General features: G+C 38.8%; 1 protein-coding gene across 1 annotated transcript in view; it reads left to right on the plus strand.

The window, feature by feature from the left end:
* The window catches only part of AFG1L (AFG1 like ATPase), a 71819-nt gene that overhangs the window by 14470 nt on the left and 39283 nt on the right, over window positions 1-18066 (plus strand). The window contains exons 4-6 of the mRNA XM_034409121.3: window positions 519-620; window positions 2077-2207; window positions 9828-9927. Coding sequence (XP_034265012.1) covers window positions 519-620; window positions 2077-2207; window positions 9828-9927 — 333 coding nt within the window. The remainder of the gene's footprint in view (window positions 1-518; window positions 621-2076; window positions 2208-9827; window positions 9928-18066) is intronic.

Raw genomic sequence — 18066 nt, forward strand, 5'->3', positions numbered from 1 at the left:
TGTATTTAGTTTGCTTTGACATTACAGAGCAAATCAAGGCTCAGAGCAATGTCAGGTAATGAAATGGATCAACACGGTGTGCTTTGTGATATGAGATCCCTGGACCCTGTGAGAGCCTTGATTGCATATGGCAGGGAGGGCACTTGTTTTGATGCCCTTGTTATGTGGAAGGGGGATGTTAGTTGAGTTGCATACTTGGTCTGACCGAAAGATGTATTTATGACTAATCTATTTTTTAAAAAAAGAAGAGAGGTATTCTCATTTATTTTTTAGTGAATAATGTTCAGTGTATTTCGGATAGAAACAATAATTGCATTTGTTGATTTTGATATAGATTCATATAATACAAATGATCCTGCCCATGTTAGTTGAAGTCTTGCTTTAAAGATAATGATTTTGTACTGTTCAGATCACGATTATGATTTCATTAGCTCAATGCTAATGAACAGTCATTACTGTAATCAGTACATAGTGTTTTAAATTAACAACCTGTTGGGTATGTGTGTTTTTATTTGAAGGCACAGGAAAGACAATGGTGATGGACATATTTTATTCTCATCTACAAGTAGAAAGAAAAAAGAGAGTCCATTTCCATGGCTTCATGCTTGATGTGCATAAAAGTAAGTTTAAATCTTTCTAGTAGAATACAGTATGTTACAGGTATCTTCTGTGTTATCTGTCATCCTGTTTCTTCTTAATTCTTTGTCTGGTGCCCGCTGGAAGACTGTCAGTTGAAAGCCGAAAAGAAAGGAATTAACGTAGACTGTATGGGGAAATTTTCAACCTGATTTTTCAGTTAGAATAGAGCTGTCTCGCAACACCCATAGGAATTAATTTAGGGAAAACATTGAAGGATTTGAGTTAGTAGGCTTCTTTTTCCTTGAGTGAGTAAGTACCTGTGGACAGTCAATAATTTAATTATTTTAATTCATTGGTACTTATTTGCATGATTAAAAATTCAGAGCATCTGCTGAAAAGTGGTGATAGGTGGTCTTGTGACAATTATATAGAGAGATTGAACAATATTGTGAAAATACCTAACGCTTTTACAATAGTCAGCAGCAAGCGAAGAATGAACTTGTGTTATAATATTGGTCTTTCAGTTGTCATAAGGCCCTGATTTAAAAGTTGAATAGCAAAAAGATGTCATGTCAAGTTGAAGGTGGAACAGGATAGGAAAAGGTAACTGAAAGAGAGTGACTGATTTCCATCAACTGCTATATGTACACACACACACACACACACACACACACACACACACACACACACACGAACTCTCAGTGTTCTGACTATTGGCTGAATTCTTGTGATATCAAAGAATATTTACATCCTGCCTATATTGTGTCAGCATTTGTGAACCTAAACAAGGGGAAAGTTAGCATGTACCAGAACTTGAACTTGTCCTTCTCAGTGCCAGGAAAATAAATGTTTTCTATAATGAACTTTCCAGTAAACTTCCTCTTTGCAAATATACAGGTTTTTTTGTGAGATACATGGTATAGTAAATGAAATAGATGGTACAATGTATATGTTGTTCATTTATTTAGAAACTAGAGGTGAAGATTTAGTTAGCTATTTTAATATACAAAGATCTTCTATTTTCCATTATATTAACATTAAGTCTTTAAAGCTTCCTAGTCTTTTGTAAGCTTTCTCTGTTTCTCCTTTATTTCCTTGTTCTCATTTCTTTATATTTGCTCTAGTCCGTGAACTTACATTTGTTTCTCAATAGTATACATCAATCTTAACATAGACATTGTGCTTTTAATATATACCATAGTTATAGAGAGAAGGAAACCAAATTGAAAAATATACGTTGTTGGATAATATCTTGACCCCCTTTATGATATTCTGTATATATTGCAAAGAAGCAAAAAGCCATGGGATGCTGCATGAATCAAGGATGCTCACTGGAGGGGAGAATGCTTTGTAGTTGTCATTGTTTTTCTAAAAATTGAAAGAACGGAATTAGCACAGAATTACTGCGACAAAAGTTACTTCTATTAACATGTAAATATAATCTTTGTTTTGAGTCTATTTCCAACATGTTTACATCTTGTAAAATGTTCACTTCAGGAATACATTGCCTTAAACAGAGTCTACCAAAACGAAAAGCTGGATTAATGGCTAAATCATATGATCCAATTGCTCCTATAGCTGATGAAATAAGTGAGGAAGCCTGTCTCTTGTGTTTTGATGAATTTCAGGTAAGAATATATTATAAGAGATGCACATTCCCTCTTCCTGAAAAAAAAAAACCATGTCTGGTAGCAATATTTTGTATGGTTATTAACTTTCTATGCTGTAGGTGTTTTTTTTTTAATCTTTTCTTATTGAAATATTTATTTATTTGTATGCATGGAGCAGCAAAATTTGTCACAGTTAGTATGATCTTGAATGCATAAAATTTGAGGCGCACGTAGACAGTATTATTATATCAGTGCTATTTGCTAAACCGGAATCTTTTTTTGAAAATATGCAGTCTGATTTATATGACATTACATTCAATTTTAAAATATTGTTTAATCATGCATTCTGCATACACAACACACACTATATTTCTGTATATATAAATAAGCGTGTCTGTTTTATTAGTATGTGGATGTTTTGTATTTCTTTACATATGGACATACACATAAACATGCATACATACACACACTATTCGTATCACCATTTGTCCAATTGAGTCTTTGCTTTAATTGTATATTTTGGAAATATTTGAGCTCCTACCACCCATGCTTTATCCACATTCTCATAGATTCTGGCCTATGTTGCTCCAGCTTAAAATTGTCAGTGTAAGCAAAGATTTAATATGTACATGTAACTTTCTCAACAGTCAAAACTTCATTCCGAGTAGACATTCATAGGTTATTCATTTATATTATTTTAACTTGTTTTCTTTTAAAAATAAAATGGGTTAATTAAATCCTACAAGATTTAGAAATTAAAATCATAAAGCAGCGCCCATTGTAACACATCTTCATGGCCTGGCCTCAGATATATGAATGTCCCAGTTCTGGGAAATGTACAGGAAAGATCAGCTGGTTGGAGAAATAATGTGGCAACTATCATGGGATTCAGTATGAACACTTTTTGATTTGTGGACAAAACTACAGGTTACTTTTTCATATGTCAAACCTTTATTTAAGATGAAAGAAATCGCTATGTAGAAAAGAATTGGGACCAGGAACTGTTTAACCCGTTCCCTGCCCTGCAACATGGAAAAATAAATGACAAACAATGGGGGAAGGGGAAAAAATAAGAGCATAAAGCTACTCTGGCTAAGTCCTAGGCGAAAGATGAGAAATAAAGTAAAATAAAAGAAATAAATTTGCCAGGATTATTAAAAAGAAAACATCCCAGTGGAGAGTAGTTTTTGTGGGGAAAAATATTTCCTGCAAAATTTCTAGCTGTGTGTGTGTGTGTGTGTGTGTGTGTGTGTGTGTGTGTGATTGTGCATGTATGTGCACACTTTTGAGTCAACTTTTGATTCCTGGTAAATGCTTGGATTAGTGCTAGTTCTAGAAGTGGTTTGCTATTGCCTCCTTCCTAAGGTTAAGAGTAAATGACTGGCCCAAGATCACCCATCTGACTTTTTTCCTAAAGTGGGACTAGAACTCACAATTTCCTAGTTTCTAGCCTGAGGCCTTACTCTCTATACCAAACTGATTCTCTCCTTTTAACATTGCCATTTAAAATGTGACATCCAGTATTCTAATTTTCTTACAGTCTCAATTATTATGGACAGTACTGATACTTACTAGTTTTTCTTGCATTGCAGTCATAGAACAGTATAGAATATTTTTGGAAGGAGAAGAAAATAGCTGTGCTTGAGCAATGAATGTAATTCTGAATTGAAGTGCATTCTTTTTTCCGTATTTAATGAAGTATTTCCATTTCATTACTTCCCTATTCCACAAAGTCTTTTTTTAATCTTGTGGATGCATCTTTATGCTTTAAAGCTGAAAGCAGGATTTTCTGCAATTTTTAATTGACAGAAGTCAGTTTGGTTTCAGTTTGGAAATTTAAGAAGCCTAGATCAGAGCTCTTCTTTTTGTTGGTTGGACATAGTCATGGGGAATTCTTGCCACTTCTGCTCTATGATATATATATTTCTACTTGGCATGTGAAAATTCACAGCTGGGTTAATAGTAATCAAGGTGGCACAAGGCAATCAAATGTGTTTGTTTCCTGACAGATGATAAATCTGTTGAGGAGTTCATCATTAAAGTCCTTATAATCCCATTGTGTCCCTAGCATATCCTGCTACTGAGCTACAGGCCACTTATAAATGACCAGTAGAGAATAGGGAATATGACAAGTAGCTTGAATTAGCCAAAAGCAAATTACACCAGTCTAGCCTAATTTCCTCTTTTGATACAAAACTGGCATAGTGGGCTATGGAGATGTAGTATGTGTAATATACCTTGACTTTAAGCCTTGGATACTGTTGAATGGGTATCTGAGGTAAGCTTTAGAGTGAATAGCCAGTGTGTATTAACGGGCTATCACAAAGATGAAATTTAATGAAACACTGTTTTCATAAATTACACAGATGAGTAGATATTTCAAAGGTAGTGATGGTAGATCTGAATTTTGGGTAAACTATACTAATAACAGAAACAACATTAGATTTTCTATTATACAAAAATCTATTATAAGAAATATATGAGCAAAATATTTCATCTTGTACTTAACAAATGCAAAGATAAAAAATAATTTATGCCACAATGGCTATCAAGATTCATTGTCTGATTTTAAAAAAGCTTTTCCTCTTGCACATTTTTGGAGGTGAAAATTTGAAATCTAGAATTTCCCTTAAATTTCCCTTTGATATCCATCATATTCTTATCACTTTTATTTATAGTTGAATTTATTCTAGAAGAAGCTCCTTGTTTAGTCCTCTTTTCCCATGTCCAAGACAATTATTCCTATAAAATTCTTCGCAAGTTTAGCTTTGCTTTCTTTTACTGTTTTCTTGCAACAATGACACTACACATTGTACAACGTCTCTCATCATCTTAGCAATAACTCTTCTATGTATTTTTCTCATCTACAGAATTTTCATTCCTCATTCTTACACCTTGCATTTTTTTCATACTTTCTATGAATATAAATCCAGACACTTCTGTAGACTCTGTAACATGATTCTTTTAACTTTATTTTCTTTTATTCACTTTCCATTCATTTCGTTGCTAAATTAATCTGTCTCCTAATACTTTTTTCCATAAAAAAAGTATTTTTTTTAATGGAACAAAAATTTTTCAGGTAGTGATCAGCTGGCGATCCCTAGGCAGCGGGCCTTCTCTGTGGGCACACCTACCCTCTGGAATCGGCTCCCCCTGGAGCTCCGGATGGCCCCCGACCTTCACTCTTTCCGCCGCGAACTAAAAACGTGGCTATTTCGCCTGGCCGGCCTGGACTGATGGGGGTTTTAAAATGGATTTAAATTGATTTTAGGGATTTTATGTGTAACTTTTAACCTGGAGTTTTTGTTTTATTTTTCTGTTTTATTGTTGTGAGCTGCCCTGAGTCCTCTCGGAGAAAGGGCGGCATATAAGTCTAAACAAATAAAATAATAAATAAAATAAAATAAAATAAAATAATAAAATAAAATAATAAAATAATAAAATAAAATAAAATAAAATAAAATAAAATAATAAAATAAAATAAAATAAAATAATAAAATAATAAAATAAAATAAAATAAAATAAAATAAAATAAAATAAATAAAATAAAATAAAATAAAATAAAATAAAATAAAATAATAAAATAAAATAAAATAAAATAAAATAAAATAAAATAAAATAAAATAATAAATAAATAAATAAAACATTCAAACATTCTCTTCTAGTTCCTCAGCTCAACTCAGTTTAACACAGCTCAACTCAGGTCTCCTTCCCTTCCATTCCCTCCACTATATGTCTCACATTCAGAACCTGAATGTGGAGTTCACCAAAGAATATCCATTCTTATTACTATGTACATCTCTGAATGGCCCATTCATTTTACTTTCTCATCTAATTTTCATCCATTATTCACATCACCCAACAAAATAAATTTTCCACTGAATCGCATTCATGCAGACTTGCACATTTTTTCCTAGAATTTATCCCTATTTTTCCCTTGTCACTTTTTATTGGAGTGTTAACAACTTCCAGCTAACAACCTATGGTTTTCTACTTTTATATGCATTCACCTTAACTTACATCACATTAATTCATTTTTCACGTATATACATTTAGCACTTTTATTCATAATTAAATACATCCTGAACTTAGTTGAATGTATTCCTAAACTTCACTTTAAAAGAACCACCATTAATCAAACCTATTATTTTCCTCACAGTTTCACAGACACACAATGTATCTATTTCCTCTTTTATATATATATATATATAGTACAATAGATCCCTGTCCTAAATGAACTGAAGCTTCATTAAACTCTGCATTATTTAAAAGTAGCATAAGATATAACTCTGCTGTTCTGTCTTCCCATTCATGCCACATTGGGTGCCTCAAAGTTGAATAGCTGTGGAGTATTGTCTCACTTTTCAGATTCTGCAGTCCAGCAAACTAGCATTTCTGTGATACTTTTCTTTCACTGGTTTAAGACCAAAACATGATGCTTCACTTTCCGTAGTTCAAGTATTTTGTTGCTGGATATTGGTAAGATATTTGAAAATGCATTAAAAAGCATTTACAGTATTTATTTACTGGTTTGTTTTTATGAAACTGTTGATAACTTTGTTAAGTATAGCTTCCTTTTATGATATTAGGTTGTTCAAACATAGAAAAAATGAGATTTGTGCATTTGGACCTGCTGCGGATTTCTTCCTAAAATTTGTCCTTTGCCAAATTTGGAGCCTTGAATTTGCTTGGGCTGAAGGCAATTGTCTAGAGTAAAGCAGTAATGCCATAGTTAGTCCAAAAATGCCCCTTTCTAAGGTGCTTTCTTTCAAAAGGCAACTGGACAAGAAAGTCCAGTTTTCATTTGAAAGAAAGCACTTTTGAGACAACCGTGACCTGGATGACTGAGAATCTCCATAGACATTTGTCCCTCTCTAAATTCAAGAAAGAGAAGCAGAGCTGCAGTTTTATAGCAGAAACTGAGTGACTGGCTGGTGCTTTTGGTATCATTCTTTCTCCCTTTCCCCCCCCCCCCTCTCTCTCTTCCCAATCCCCAAACAGTATTGCATTAAAATAGGCTTATCTTTAAAGAAACAAAAAGAAGAACAAATTCTTGATTTAAAATCCCCATGGGCACTTTTCAAGATAAAATGGTACACAGCTTTCCGGCAACATTGTGGGTGCTAATAGTCTGTGCCAACCTTCAGTTCACACTATGCACGTCTGTCATTTCAGATGTGAAACTCTGAGAAAATCAAGCTCATCCAGCTGTTTATGGACCAACTGTGAGTCCTCCTTTTGGTTACACTGCCTTAGTCTGATGTCACGTTCTATATCTCTACTTTAAAAAAACCAGGCATTTCAGACATGATGTAGCTTTATTTTCATATAAATAGCAGGAAAAGAGTGGCTGGGCTTGGGATCCACGATACTTGTAATGAGTAAAATAATATTGTTATATACTGTGTAGGCAATGCTTGTAAGAAAGTGAAGAGAACAATTTTAAATACATAGTTTCATTAAATGCAGGAGGACCTCTGAGTAAAACATGTCTAAGATTGCACTGTTACACTCCTTTTTTTTGTGATAACACTAATTACTTAAACATACTTATATTTACTATTCATCCCAAGAAATTGTCCCAATCAGAGGATAACTGGGGTTCAGGTACTTAGACACATACATTATTTAGATTTTTTAAAAAAACTTATGTGAGAAGAAAGCAGCTCTAGGTCATACAAATCTTTTCTCTTAAATGCAAATGAAATTTCACCATTCTCTTCATTAGCAGACATCTCTTATTGGTAATTTGTATTCTTTTCTTTTGTTCACATCCATAATGAATGCCGAGCACAGGCAGAACCTGAGCTTTGAGATGCTTTCACTTTTGTCTTCCTCTCCAAAGCTACAGAGATCAAAAGGACATAAATTGGCATTCAATATACCAAATGACTCTTGCTTTTTTTTTAATTATGTAACTTAAAAAATAATCAATTTTGGTAGACAAGTAGATTTAAATTCTGCAAAGCAAAACACCAACTACCCTGTTTCCCCAAAAATAAGGGTCTTATATTAATTTTTGCTCCAAAAGGCTCATTAGGGCTTATTTTCTGGTTAGGTCTTATTTTTGGGAAAATGCGGTACTAAATGCATCCATCTGGCTGACAATCTTAACTGGGGCTTATTTTGGGGGTAGGGCTTATATTACGAGCATCCTGAAAAATCATGGTAGGGTTTATTTTCCGGTTGGGTCTTATTTTTGGAGAAACAGGGCATGTCCTCATTGTGTTTTCTCCGGTCATAAATCTTTCTCTATTTAATGTTCCAAGCTGCTATGCTTTATCAGAAGTGTTCCTTTGGGAAATTATAATATGTCCTGCTTCGTATAGTTTTCTATTTCTCAAGCGGAAAACTCTTTTTTTCCCCTTCCTCCTGTCTTATTTTACCCGTTTCAGAGGTCTCATCAAAATGGATACCTGCTTTTAGCTACCTAATGCCTTTCTGATTTTGTTTTTGTTTCTTATTGACAGGCTCAAAGATGCCAAGTTTTGATTTGTTAGATTGTACTTTTCTTCAGTGCCTCTCTACACTTGTACTGTAGTTACCAGCCTGCTCATTCTAAGAAAATAGTCAACTACCTAAAAGATGTATAACTTGATTTAGGTAGAGCAGTTTCCAAAGGCAGAAGCATGGAACAACGCTATGTGTGGAAGTCTCCTAGGTATAGGGTGGGAATAGTTGTGAGGTTTGGAGTGGGAATGTTTTTTCTCAGCTAGTTTTATCATGTTCCTTTTTTATATTGGTAGTATTCATCTGTTGTGAATTTACATATTTAAGTGAAGTTCTGCATATAATAAAATTAGTGTCTTTAGCACAGCTGTAATAATTTGAGGAACAATAAGTGGGGAAGTGAAAATCCTCAGACAAAAGTTTCTTTTTGTCATGAATTGTTGCTCCCCCTTCTTCATTTAAGAGAGAGAGTGTGTGTCTCTGTGTGAGAGAGAATGATTTGTGTCTGTGAAGGTTAGAAGAGGCTGACTGTGCTGGAACTGACTGCAGTGCCTTTTTGATTATTCATGGACAGTAATAGAAGGCACTTAAAAAGAACAATGAAATTGCTTATTTTTTTGTGATGGGCCATCTGTTGAATTGTTTTGTGTAACAATCGCACAATAGTATCTATGTCATATCATTCTATTTTCAACAGCAGCTGATGATGTATACTTGGCCACTTGTCCTATTTTCTAAAAGTCCCATGACCATTTAAAGTCACCTCTCTGAACCTTTTCTGGAAAGGTAATAGAAATGTAGAGCAGCTGGTGTCTATTTTCTTTCCTGATCTTCTGGCAGGTCTATGTATTTGTATGTGTTTCAAACTAGGGCTTTTTTAAATCTTAAATCTCTTCTTTCCCAAATGGAGTTTTAGAATGGAAGTTAACCAGAATTGTTTAGCAATCTGGAATAAAGACTTGTCTTGAGAAAAGATTGCTACATACTCCCTGCTTATTATTTTCCGTCCCACCCACATTTTTTCTTCAAGTGGCAACATAGAATCTTTTGCCTTTGAACCAACAAACCTCTCTTCTGACTAAAAACAAGACAGGAAAAAAAAAAAGCCCTCAAAGCAAATTGGATGCAGCTTTGTCATTTCTACAAGTCAAGATCTGCTTTTGACAATAATAGTATTGTCTTCTTCAGGTCACAGATATCGCTGATGCTATGATTCTCAAACAGCTTTTTGAAAACCTGTTCCAAAATGGTGTCATCGTTGTAGCCACATCAAACAGGCCACCAGAAGGTAATAATGAATAATATGCTGATCCTGGCTTTTTCAATGAAAGTACGGTTAAGATATCTTAAATTGACTGTATGTGTGATCTGTTTCTGATTAACACATGTCTCTTTTACCATGTTTGTACTTTTAAGTGTTATTTTAAGATGTTAGATGTTAACTCTATGTCATACATGATGTACTTTCGTGGTTTCTATTAAAAGTCATAAAAATAAATGATATTAATGTGCATTGAGCGGGATCTAAAGTAGTCGGTTATAGATAGAAGAACTGCACTCTCAGAAAGACATTTTCTGATAGCACAGTTCTCCTTTTCTGAATGAAAGTCCCTTCAGTTCCTGGAGTAATCAAGGGTAGATTCAACTACTCTTTCCTTAAAGCATTCAAGAACCAATTGTCCTTTGAAACAAAAAGGTAAGAAATAGAAGTAGCAGGGCAGAGTAATTAGAGCAGGGGTCTGCAACCTTAAACACTCAAAGAGCCTTTTGGACCCGTTTCCCACAAGAAAAAACCACCAGGAGCCACAAAACCTGGGTAGGCGTGGCCAACTCCACATCACTCACTCCCACCCAGTCACATGACCCCCTAGCCATGCCTACCCAGCCAATCATTAGGGCAGAGAACCGGTTGATAAAAAACACCGGGAACCACAAAAACCTCTCTCTCTCTCTCCCTCCCTCTCTCTCTCTCTCTCTCCCCCCCTTATCTTTCTATGTCTCTCTTTCTCCCCCCCTCTATCTCTCTCTCCCTCTCTGTATCTTCCTGTCTCTCTCCCCCCTCTGTATCTCTCTCTCTCTCTCTCTCTCTGTATTTATGTCTCTCTCTCCATCTCCCCCCCCTCCCGGCCAGGGGTGAAATGCTCCCGGTTCGGACCGGCTCGGGCGAGTAGGTAGCGATGGCGGCGGGCAGTTCGGAGAACCGGTAGCAAAAATCCCTTCCCTCCCAGCCTCCAGCTTGCTTACCTTCGCACGCCTGCCTTGCTTCGCTTGCTATAATCCCTGCAATCGATTGCATCAGCAAGCAACTGAATCTCCCTGCTTGCAATCAAGCTCGTTGGTGAGCAGCTCTTTCTGCCTGCCTGCCTGCCTGCTTGCCTGTAAGTTTTTTCCCCTTTGGGAGCTTTAAAAAAAATAGGGTTTTTTTTTAGTTGTTCGTTTTTTTAGACCTAGCCATTTAAAGTTTAGGAAGTTTTAAATTTAGCTGCTTTTATATAAAAATAAAATAAAATAATATTTGTGCAGCTTTCTGAGATTTTGTGTGTTTCTGTAGTGTTTCACTCTAACTGCACAAACAGACAAAATCTCACAAAGCTGTATGTGGAATTTTGTGTGTGTAAAGTGTGAAAGTTGGTTTTTTGGGCTTTTTGTGGCTGTGTGAGGTTCCTGCTTGTTGCAGGGGCCATTTTGGGTCTAGCACAGCTGCTTTTACATTGTGGGTGAGCCAGTTGTGTTGTGTTGTGTTGTGTGTGTGTAAAGTGTGAAAGTTGTTTTTTTGGGCTTTTTGTGGCTGTGGAGGTTCCTGCTTGTTGCAGGGGCCATTTTGGGTCTAGCACAGCTGCTTTTACATTGTGGGTGAGCCAGTTGTGTTGTGTTGTGTTTTGTAGGTTAAAAAAAGGGCAACGAAGTGATGTCGACTTGGCCACGCCCACCTGACCAAGCCATGCCCACCCAGTCACGTGACCACCAAGCCCCACCCACTAATTAAGCCACGCCCACAGAACCGGTAGCAAAAAATTTTAGATTTCACCCCTGCCCCCTGCCCTCTCCCCCCGTATCTCTCGGATTTCCAAGGCCAAGCGAGCAGTGCCGGGGAGGGGAGGGCAAGGAGCGGGGCCAGCCAGTGATGGGACAGAGCAGCAGCAGAGGGCCCAAAGAGCTGCATGTGGCTCAGGAGCTGCAGGTTGCCGACACTCGAGTTAGAGGAAGAACAGAGTTAATGGTATGTAGCTTTTCCCTGTAGACTAGTCATAAGCACTCCTCATTCAGCACCATTATAACTTCAAACTGTAGTTGAATGAAGGGGAAGGAAAGTGTGTATTGTCCTTAACTCCTTAAAAGACATATAATTAATATAAAATAGGAAAAAGTAAATTATGCTAGAAAAATAGTACAGGGAATGCAAAGTATTATAGAATATTTAATCTGAAGTCAATAATATTTATTCCACAGCAAGTACACAGAAAGACACAAAATGTGTGGGTATTTATATATTTAGATATGTTTTGTAAGTTGCCTCCGATCACAGCTATAAGCTGCTTGGGCCATTCACAATAATAGCCAGTGAGAATGCAAGAGGAAATAATAACAGAATCCATTCAACACTTAACTTAAAAGACTTAACTTAAACACTTAAACACTTACATTTTGTATTTTTCTCATTCAGGATTATGCTTTCAACAGTGTAGTCCGCTTCAGTTCATGAAAGATTATACCATAATATATAGTTTAGTGTTTAAGATGAAGTAAAATTATCACCTTAAAGTAGTACCCTGTTTGCTGATGGCAAACCCATCATGGGAATGGGAATGGAATCCATGTCCTTTCAAATTTTATTAAAATACTATTTCCAGCATACAGATAATTGAACTACTCATTCAACTACAGTTTGAAGTTATAACAGTGCTGAATGAGGAGTGGTTATGACCAGTCCTCAAAGTTCCAGCCATCCCAGAACCCCTGCAGTCACGTGATTGCAAGTTGGATGCTTGGCAATCAGCTGTCACGATGGTTGCAGCATCATGTAGTCACATGACCACATCTGTGACCACCCTGCCCACTTCACACAAGCAAAGTCAATGATCCCCACAATCCTGGGGATCTCATACCTTGTAGGATGCACTGGCCTGCACTGTCATGCTAGTGTGGCTGGCCTGTTCTGCTTGTGCAGTGCTGTAGCACCCACCTGTGCCCACTTCTTCACCTGGAAGTAGCCATCTCTGTTCATGCTGCACTGACCATTTGCATACCATCCTATGCCCGGCAACTGTGATATCCTCCCCCCCCCAAAACCTGGCCATGCCTATACTATGGCCTGCACTTAACTGCCTGCTAATCTGCTCGAAAGCCACTCTGGAATTGTGACTTCTGCTAGCTTTCCCATTGATTTTTCTCATTGGAAGCCAGCAAGAAGTTGCTAGGAGATCCTCTGTTAATAACCATGATCCTTGCTTAACAATGACAATGAAGAGTGCTAGGATTGCTTTCGCTAAGTGATGGGGATATGTGATGTCACACTTTACAATTGCATTGCTTAGTGGTGGAAATTCTGGTTCCAGTTACCATTGTTAAGTGAGGACCACCTGTATCTCAGTTTTGACCTTGCTGATTTGGGTTGTTGAAATCTGAAGGGTTTGCCACCGAACAAGAACTAAGCCAACTACTAGTGCTAAATATATTTGTAAGTCAACAGCTGCTATGCATTGCTGGTTGGAATGAAAACCCTAGTGGCCAAACAGATTTTATAAAGTATGTTATTATGCTTGATTTTTTTTTAGCCTATATAGTTTTACTATCTTAATTAGATCTATTTCAAAATCTTAGAAATATTTGTATTTACATTTTATGTTTCAAATTTGTATGCCATTCTTAAAAACATAGTTTAGTAATTGAGTCCAGTCATTAAAAATAAAATGATGTGTTATCTTCATCAAACTGAATTATAACATGTGTGTAATTATACACATTGAATTGTGCTTTGAACATAAACAAGAATCATAATAGTTGCTGAAGAATTGGCATACAGTAATGTGACCCTAGTGTTTCATTTCTGCCAAGTGACAGTGCTGCTCTTTTCTGTCTGTATGCTACTAAACTCGTGTGTGAAACTGTGCATCACATGGCAAAACTTATTCAACCCAGATACCTCAAAGGGGCTTGCGTCCAAAATCTGTGGACCCGTGACTCCTGTGGAATTGAAATTTGATAAATTAAAAAAACATTTTATGACATAAAACTACCATTAAGAATTTTATGACATAATGCAAAAGTCATAAAACATAATCAACTCCTGATGCTTGACTGCTCTACAGTTCAACACGGTCTACTTTCAAGGCAGACTCATCTTTGAAATATCTCCTTAAATTTTGAAGAATTTTTCCAGTACATTAGCAGCTCTGTCATTGTGGAAGGCATTGAGGAATCTGGTGTCTCTGAAATGATGACCCAATGGGTCACGGGTTGTCTAATAACAGCTAAACCTGTTACGCTCTAATGAATGCAGCCGTAGGGTACACATTCATAAGTTTTGCTCTTGATTTCTGAGGGCATAAATGCAAAACCAGTGGAAAGGTTCAGATTTTATTTATTTATATCTCGTTTTTATTATTTTTACAATTGATTAGCCAAATGATGATAGTGAAGAGTGTCAAAGAATACTCTTGAAAACCTGAAGATGTAAAACATAGAAATGGAGTCAGGAAACACCTGAAAATTGCAAACGTGGATGAGAAGCAAAGGCTGACCATCAGTGACTTCAAGAGTTTTCTTCCCTGCCATTATTATTCCTTCCTAGCACTCATTATTCCTTCTGTCTTCCCTGAAGTCATGTTTATAAAGGCTTGATATTAGAAAAGCATCAGAATTGCATACTTAAATGTCAAAAACACAAAAGAGACATAAAGATCCTCCAAATTCCCTAATTATTTTTCTTGGGATCACATAAGGTTACTAATAAATTAAAATTATGTTCAGTATCAGTACTGAACTATTGAAACTCCTGTCTTTTCCAACTATTTGTACACACACAAAGAAGAATTTAAATGTAGTATTCAACCCTAAACAATCCTCTCTGTGAACTATATTTAGAGCTGGATTATAAAATACCCTTTTATATGTTATGTTGCCCTGTAAACGAATAGATTATAAGCAAAAAGATGAGGATCTAATCTGCCTACAGCTGTTCCTGGTATCTAAAGCTTTTATATAGAGACAGCCTGTCCCAAATAATGTATCAAATCTGGTAGGTGATGATATCTGGATGCTTAATTGATTCAAATTTAGGATATATTCCAAAATTTTGGAATGTGGTTTCTATTCCAGAAATCCATATGGCTATCAAATCTCTGAGAATACAAGTTGTCCTTGATTTAAGACTGGTGGCTTAGTGACACTTCAGAGTTACGATGGACCTCCCTGGGGACCCAGTTCCAAAGTTCCAACAGTAGTCCCTCCCTCCGAGTCACATGATCACATGTTGGGTGCTCAACCGTCAGCCCGTGTTTAATGGCCATTTCCAGCGTCCCATGAACATGTGATTGCAATTCACAACAGTTTTGCTGAAAATCAGCATTTATTTCAAGTTTTCAGCAAAACTGACCTATAATGAACAATGGGTTGACTTTATGACCACAGTATTTGCTTAATGACCATCACAAAAAAGGTAATAAAATCAGGTTGGTGATGTGGTTGAGCCACTTTATAATCATCATGCCTAACGACCATGATGGGTAGACTCCATTTTCCAGTGCGCTGCTCCTACAATCCATGGCTGGGTTTATTCCTCAAGTCTTGACAGCAACTGAGTGAAAACTTTCTCTCTTCGTGCTCCAACCACGCCCACTTGACCTCTGACACTCCAGTCTTTTTCACTCAGTCGCTGACAAGACTGGTATGTTTCTTTGTGCTCGGTTTTCATCCAGAATTAATCCCTTTTTTGGTTGCTTTTCGAGAGAAATTTGGTTATTTTTGATTAGTTGCATTTTCGAGAAGAGAGCGGAGGATTTCGGCCAGCTGCTGAGGCGTGCATGATGGGTCTGGAACTCCAGGCAGTCCTGTGCCTCTCCACACATCATTTGTAGCAGCCTCCGGACTCTGTCCCCTTGGGGAGGATTCATATTTGGCAATTTAGCCGCCGGTGTTGGCGCTGGGCTGCCGGTCCGCTGGGCTGCCCACCCACACCTTTATCATCGCTCTCATGTAGGTGGCGACTCCGGAGTCCCTGCACCAGTGATGGGTTCCTCCCGGTTCAGTCCGGTTTGGCCAAGCCGGTAGCGGTGATGATATGATGTCACTGAACCGGTTCTCCCCCACCCCACCGCCCCACCCACATTATTTTTACCTTTTATTTGGTCCCACCCCCAATCTATTGCTGCCTCCTGAGTCCCAGCTGATGACTAGAGGGAAAAAAACTGTTTAAACTCTTGCCGCAGGGCTTCAAAGGGCCGTCCTACAGCTGATCAGTGTTAAAAGCAAACAAATTAGTCAGGTCATAAGTGTGAGGACTGGTCGTAAGTGTGAGGACCTTCCAGAAATGACTCTGACCAGCTAGCCACGCCCACCTAGTCACATGACCTCCAAGACACACCCACAAAATAAGCCACGCCCACAGAACCGGTAGTAAAAAAATTTAGAACCCACCCCTGCCCTGCACGGTGTCTGTGCAAACTCTGAGGTTTGTGTCAGCTTCGCAGCGTGGAGGAGGCTGTTAGCCTTGCGCCTGGTCCGAGCGGCTGAAGATACCGGAGCCTCTGGTTTTCCTGCCTTCATCGTCACGGCCACCATTTTGTCTCCGATCACGGCTGCCATTTTGCAGTCATCAGCGTGGCCGCCATTTTGTGAGCCTCGGCGACGCTCCGGAACAGAGGAACAGGCAGAGACAGCGATGCATTTTGGCTCAATTTCAGCCGGCGCCTTGAGGGGCTTTATTCCTGCTTTACTGTGGGCCGCTGCACGTAGCACCTTGTCTGGACGGCTTGCCTCCCTAGTGCTCCAAGTTTGCAGTTCCTGGTAGGAGAAGGGCTTTGTGTGTCATAGAAGTGATTGTAACTTTGGGGGACCCTCAGTCCCACTTCTACGCTCCTATCACCCATAGGAACCCTGCCCTTTGGTCTGCCTTGTTCCAATGGCGGACTCATCCTTGTCATCAGACCTGGAACAGGAGGCCAGCCCACCAAGGCCCTCTAAACAACATAAGACTATGTCGGGGCAGCGTTCTGCTTCGTCCAACCATAAGCCCCGCCAGCCTAAAGCCTCGTCTGGCTTAGACAAAGATGCGCTATATCATCACAAGGTGTTGGAACGCCAATATAACAAAGTCAAACAGGCTGTCTCAACATCTCTTGGACTGGGACCGCAGACCTTGCAGCTTGCCCCTCCCCTACCAGAGACCACGGCTACAGGGTCCCTTCTGCCAGCTGCCTCATCGACCAGTTTGTTGGCGGATGATGTCGAGGGCTCCGGTCAACCACTTGGTCTTTCAAAAGGGGTCTCCCTTTCCATGCCGGATGTCTCGGCTGTGGGATTGTCTGCGCCTCAGGCTCCCCAACGGAAGCAGCCAGAGGTCACATTTACCCCAACTGCTGGAGGGCTCCACGCGGCGCAGGGTCTCCTGCCGGGGAACCAGTTGGACTTCCAATCCCTGTTGTCTACTGCCTTATCGTCTTTATTGGCGGCTGGCATTCAGCAGGCGACCCAGTTGCCTTTTCAATCCTTACCTGTACAACCCCCGAGAGTGCATTCTCCTTCACGCAAGGAGTTTGCTTCTTCCATAGATTCTGAACACGGGGAAGAATTCCCTGAAGACATAGAGTTCTCAGTAGACTTGCTGCCGGACGCCCTGGCCTTTACCGGACTTTTTAGACTGTCGCTATTCAAGTCGCTATTACACAAGGCCAGGTTGACAACCAACCTCGGGGCGAGTGACGCGTTGCCCAGCATGACCCAGGCGGCGACGAGACCTCATGATTCTCTGTTTAAGCTGTCCAAACCAGATAAGGAATTCATTCCTTGCCCCCAACTATTCTCCGAGGTGATTCAAAATCCGTGGAGTCAGTCTGGTTCCTTGACAGCGCCCAGCAGTCAAGACAAGAGGTTATATTGCACAGCCCCTGAACTGGAGGATCTCTTAACGTTGCCATCTGTGGACGCCCCGGTCGCGAGTCTGTCCTCTGCGTTGGTTATTTCCAAGGACTCTTTGGATGGACTCAAAGCTGAGGACAGGAGAGCTGAACTCGCCTTTCGGAAGATGCATCAAGCAGCGTCCTGGGCGATCAAGACCACGACCGCTACATCATTTTTCAATAGGGCGTCGCTAATATGGTTGAGGCAATTACAGGAGAGACTTCCCCCTGAGGAAACTAGATTACAACAAGATATCAACAAAATAGTAGCCGCCACCGAATATTCAGCAGACGCCTCCTTGAATTCGGCC

The sequence above is a fragment of the Pantherophis guttatus genome, chromosome 1 (genome assembly GCF_059756535.1).
Source record: "Pantherophis guttatus breed Tessera chromosome 1, ASM5975653v1, whole genome shotgun sequence".
Lineage (NCBI taxonomy): Eukaryota > Metazoa > Chordata > Lepidosauria > Squamata > Colubridae > Pantherophis > Pantherophis guttatus.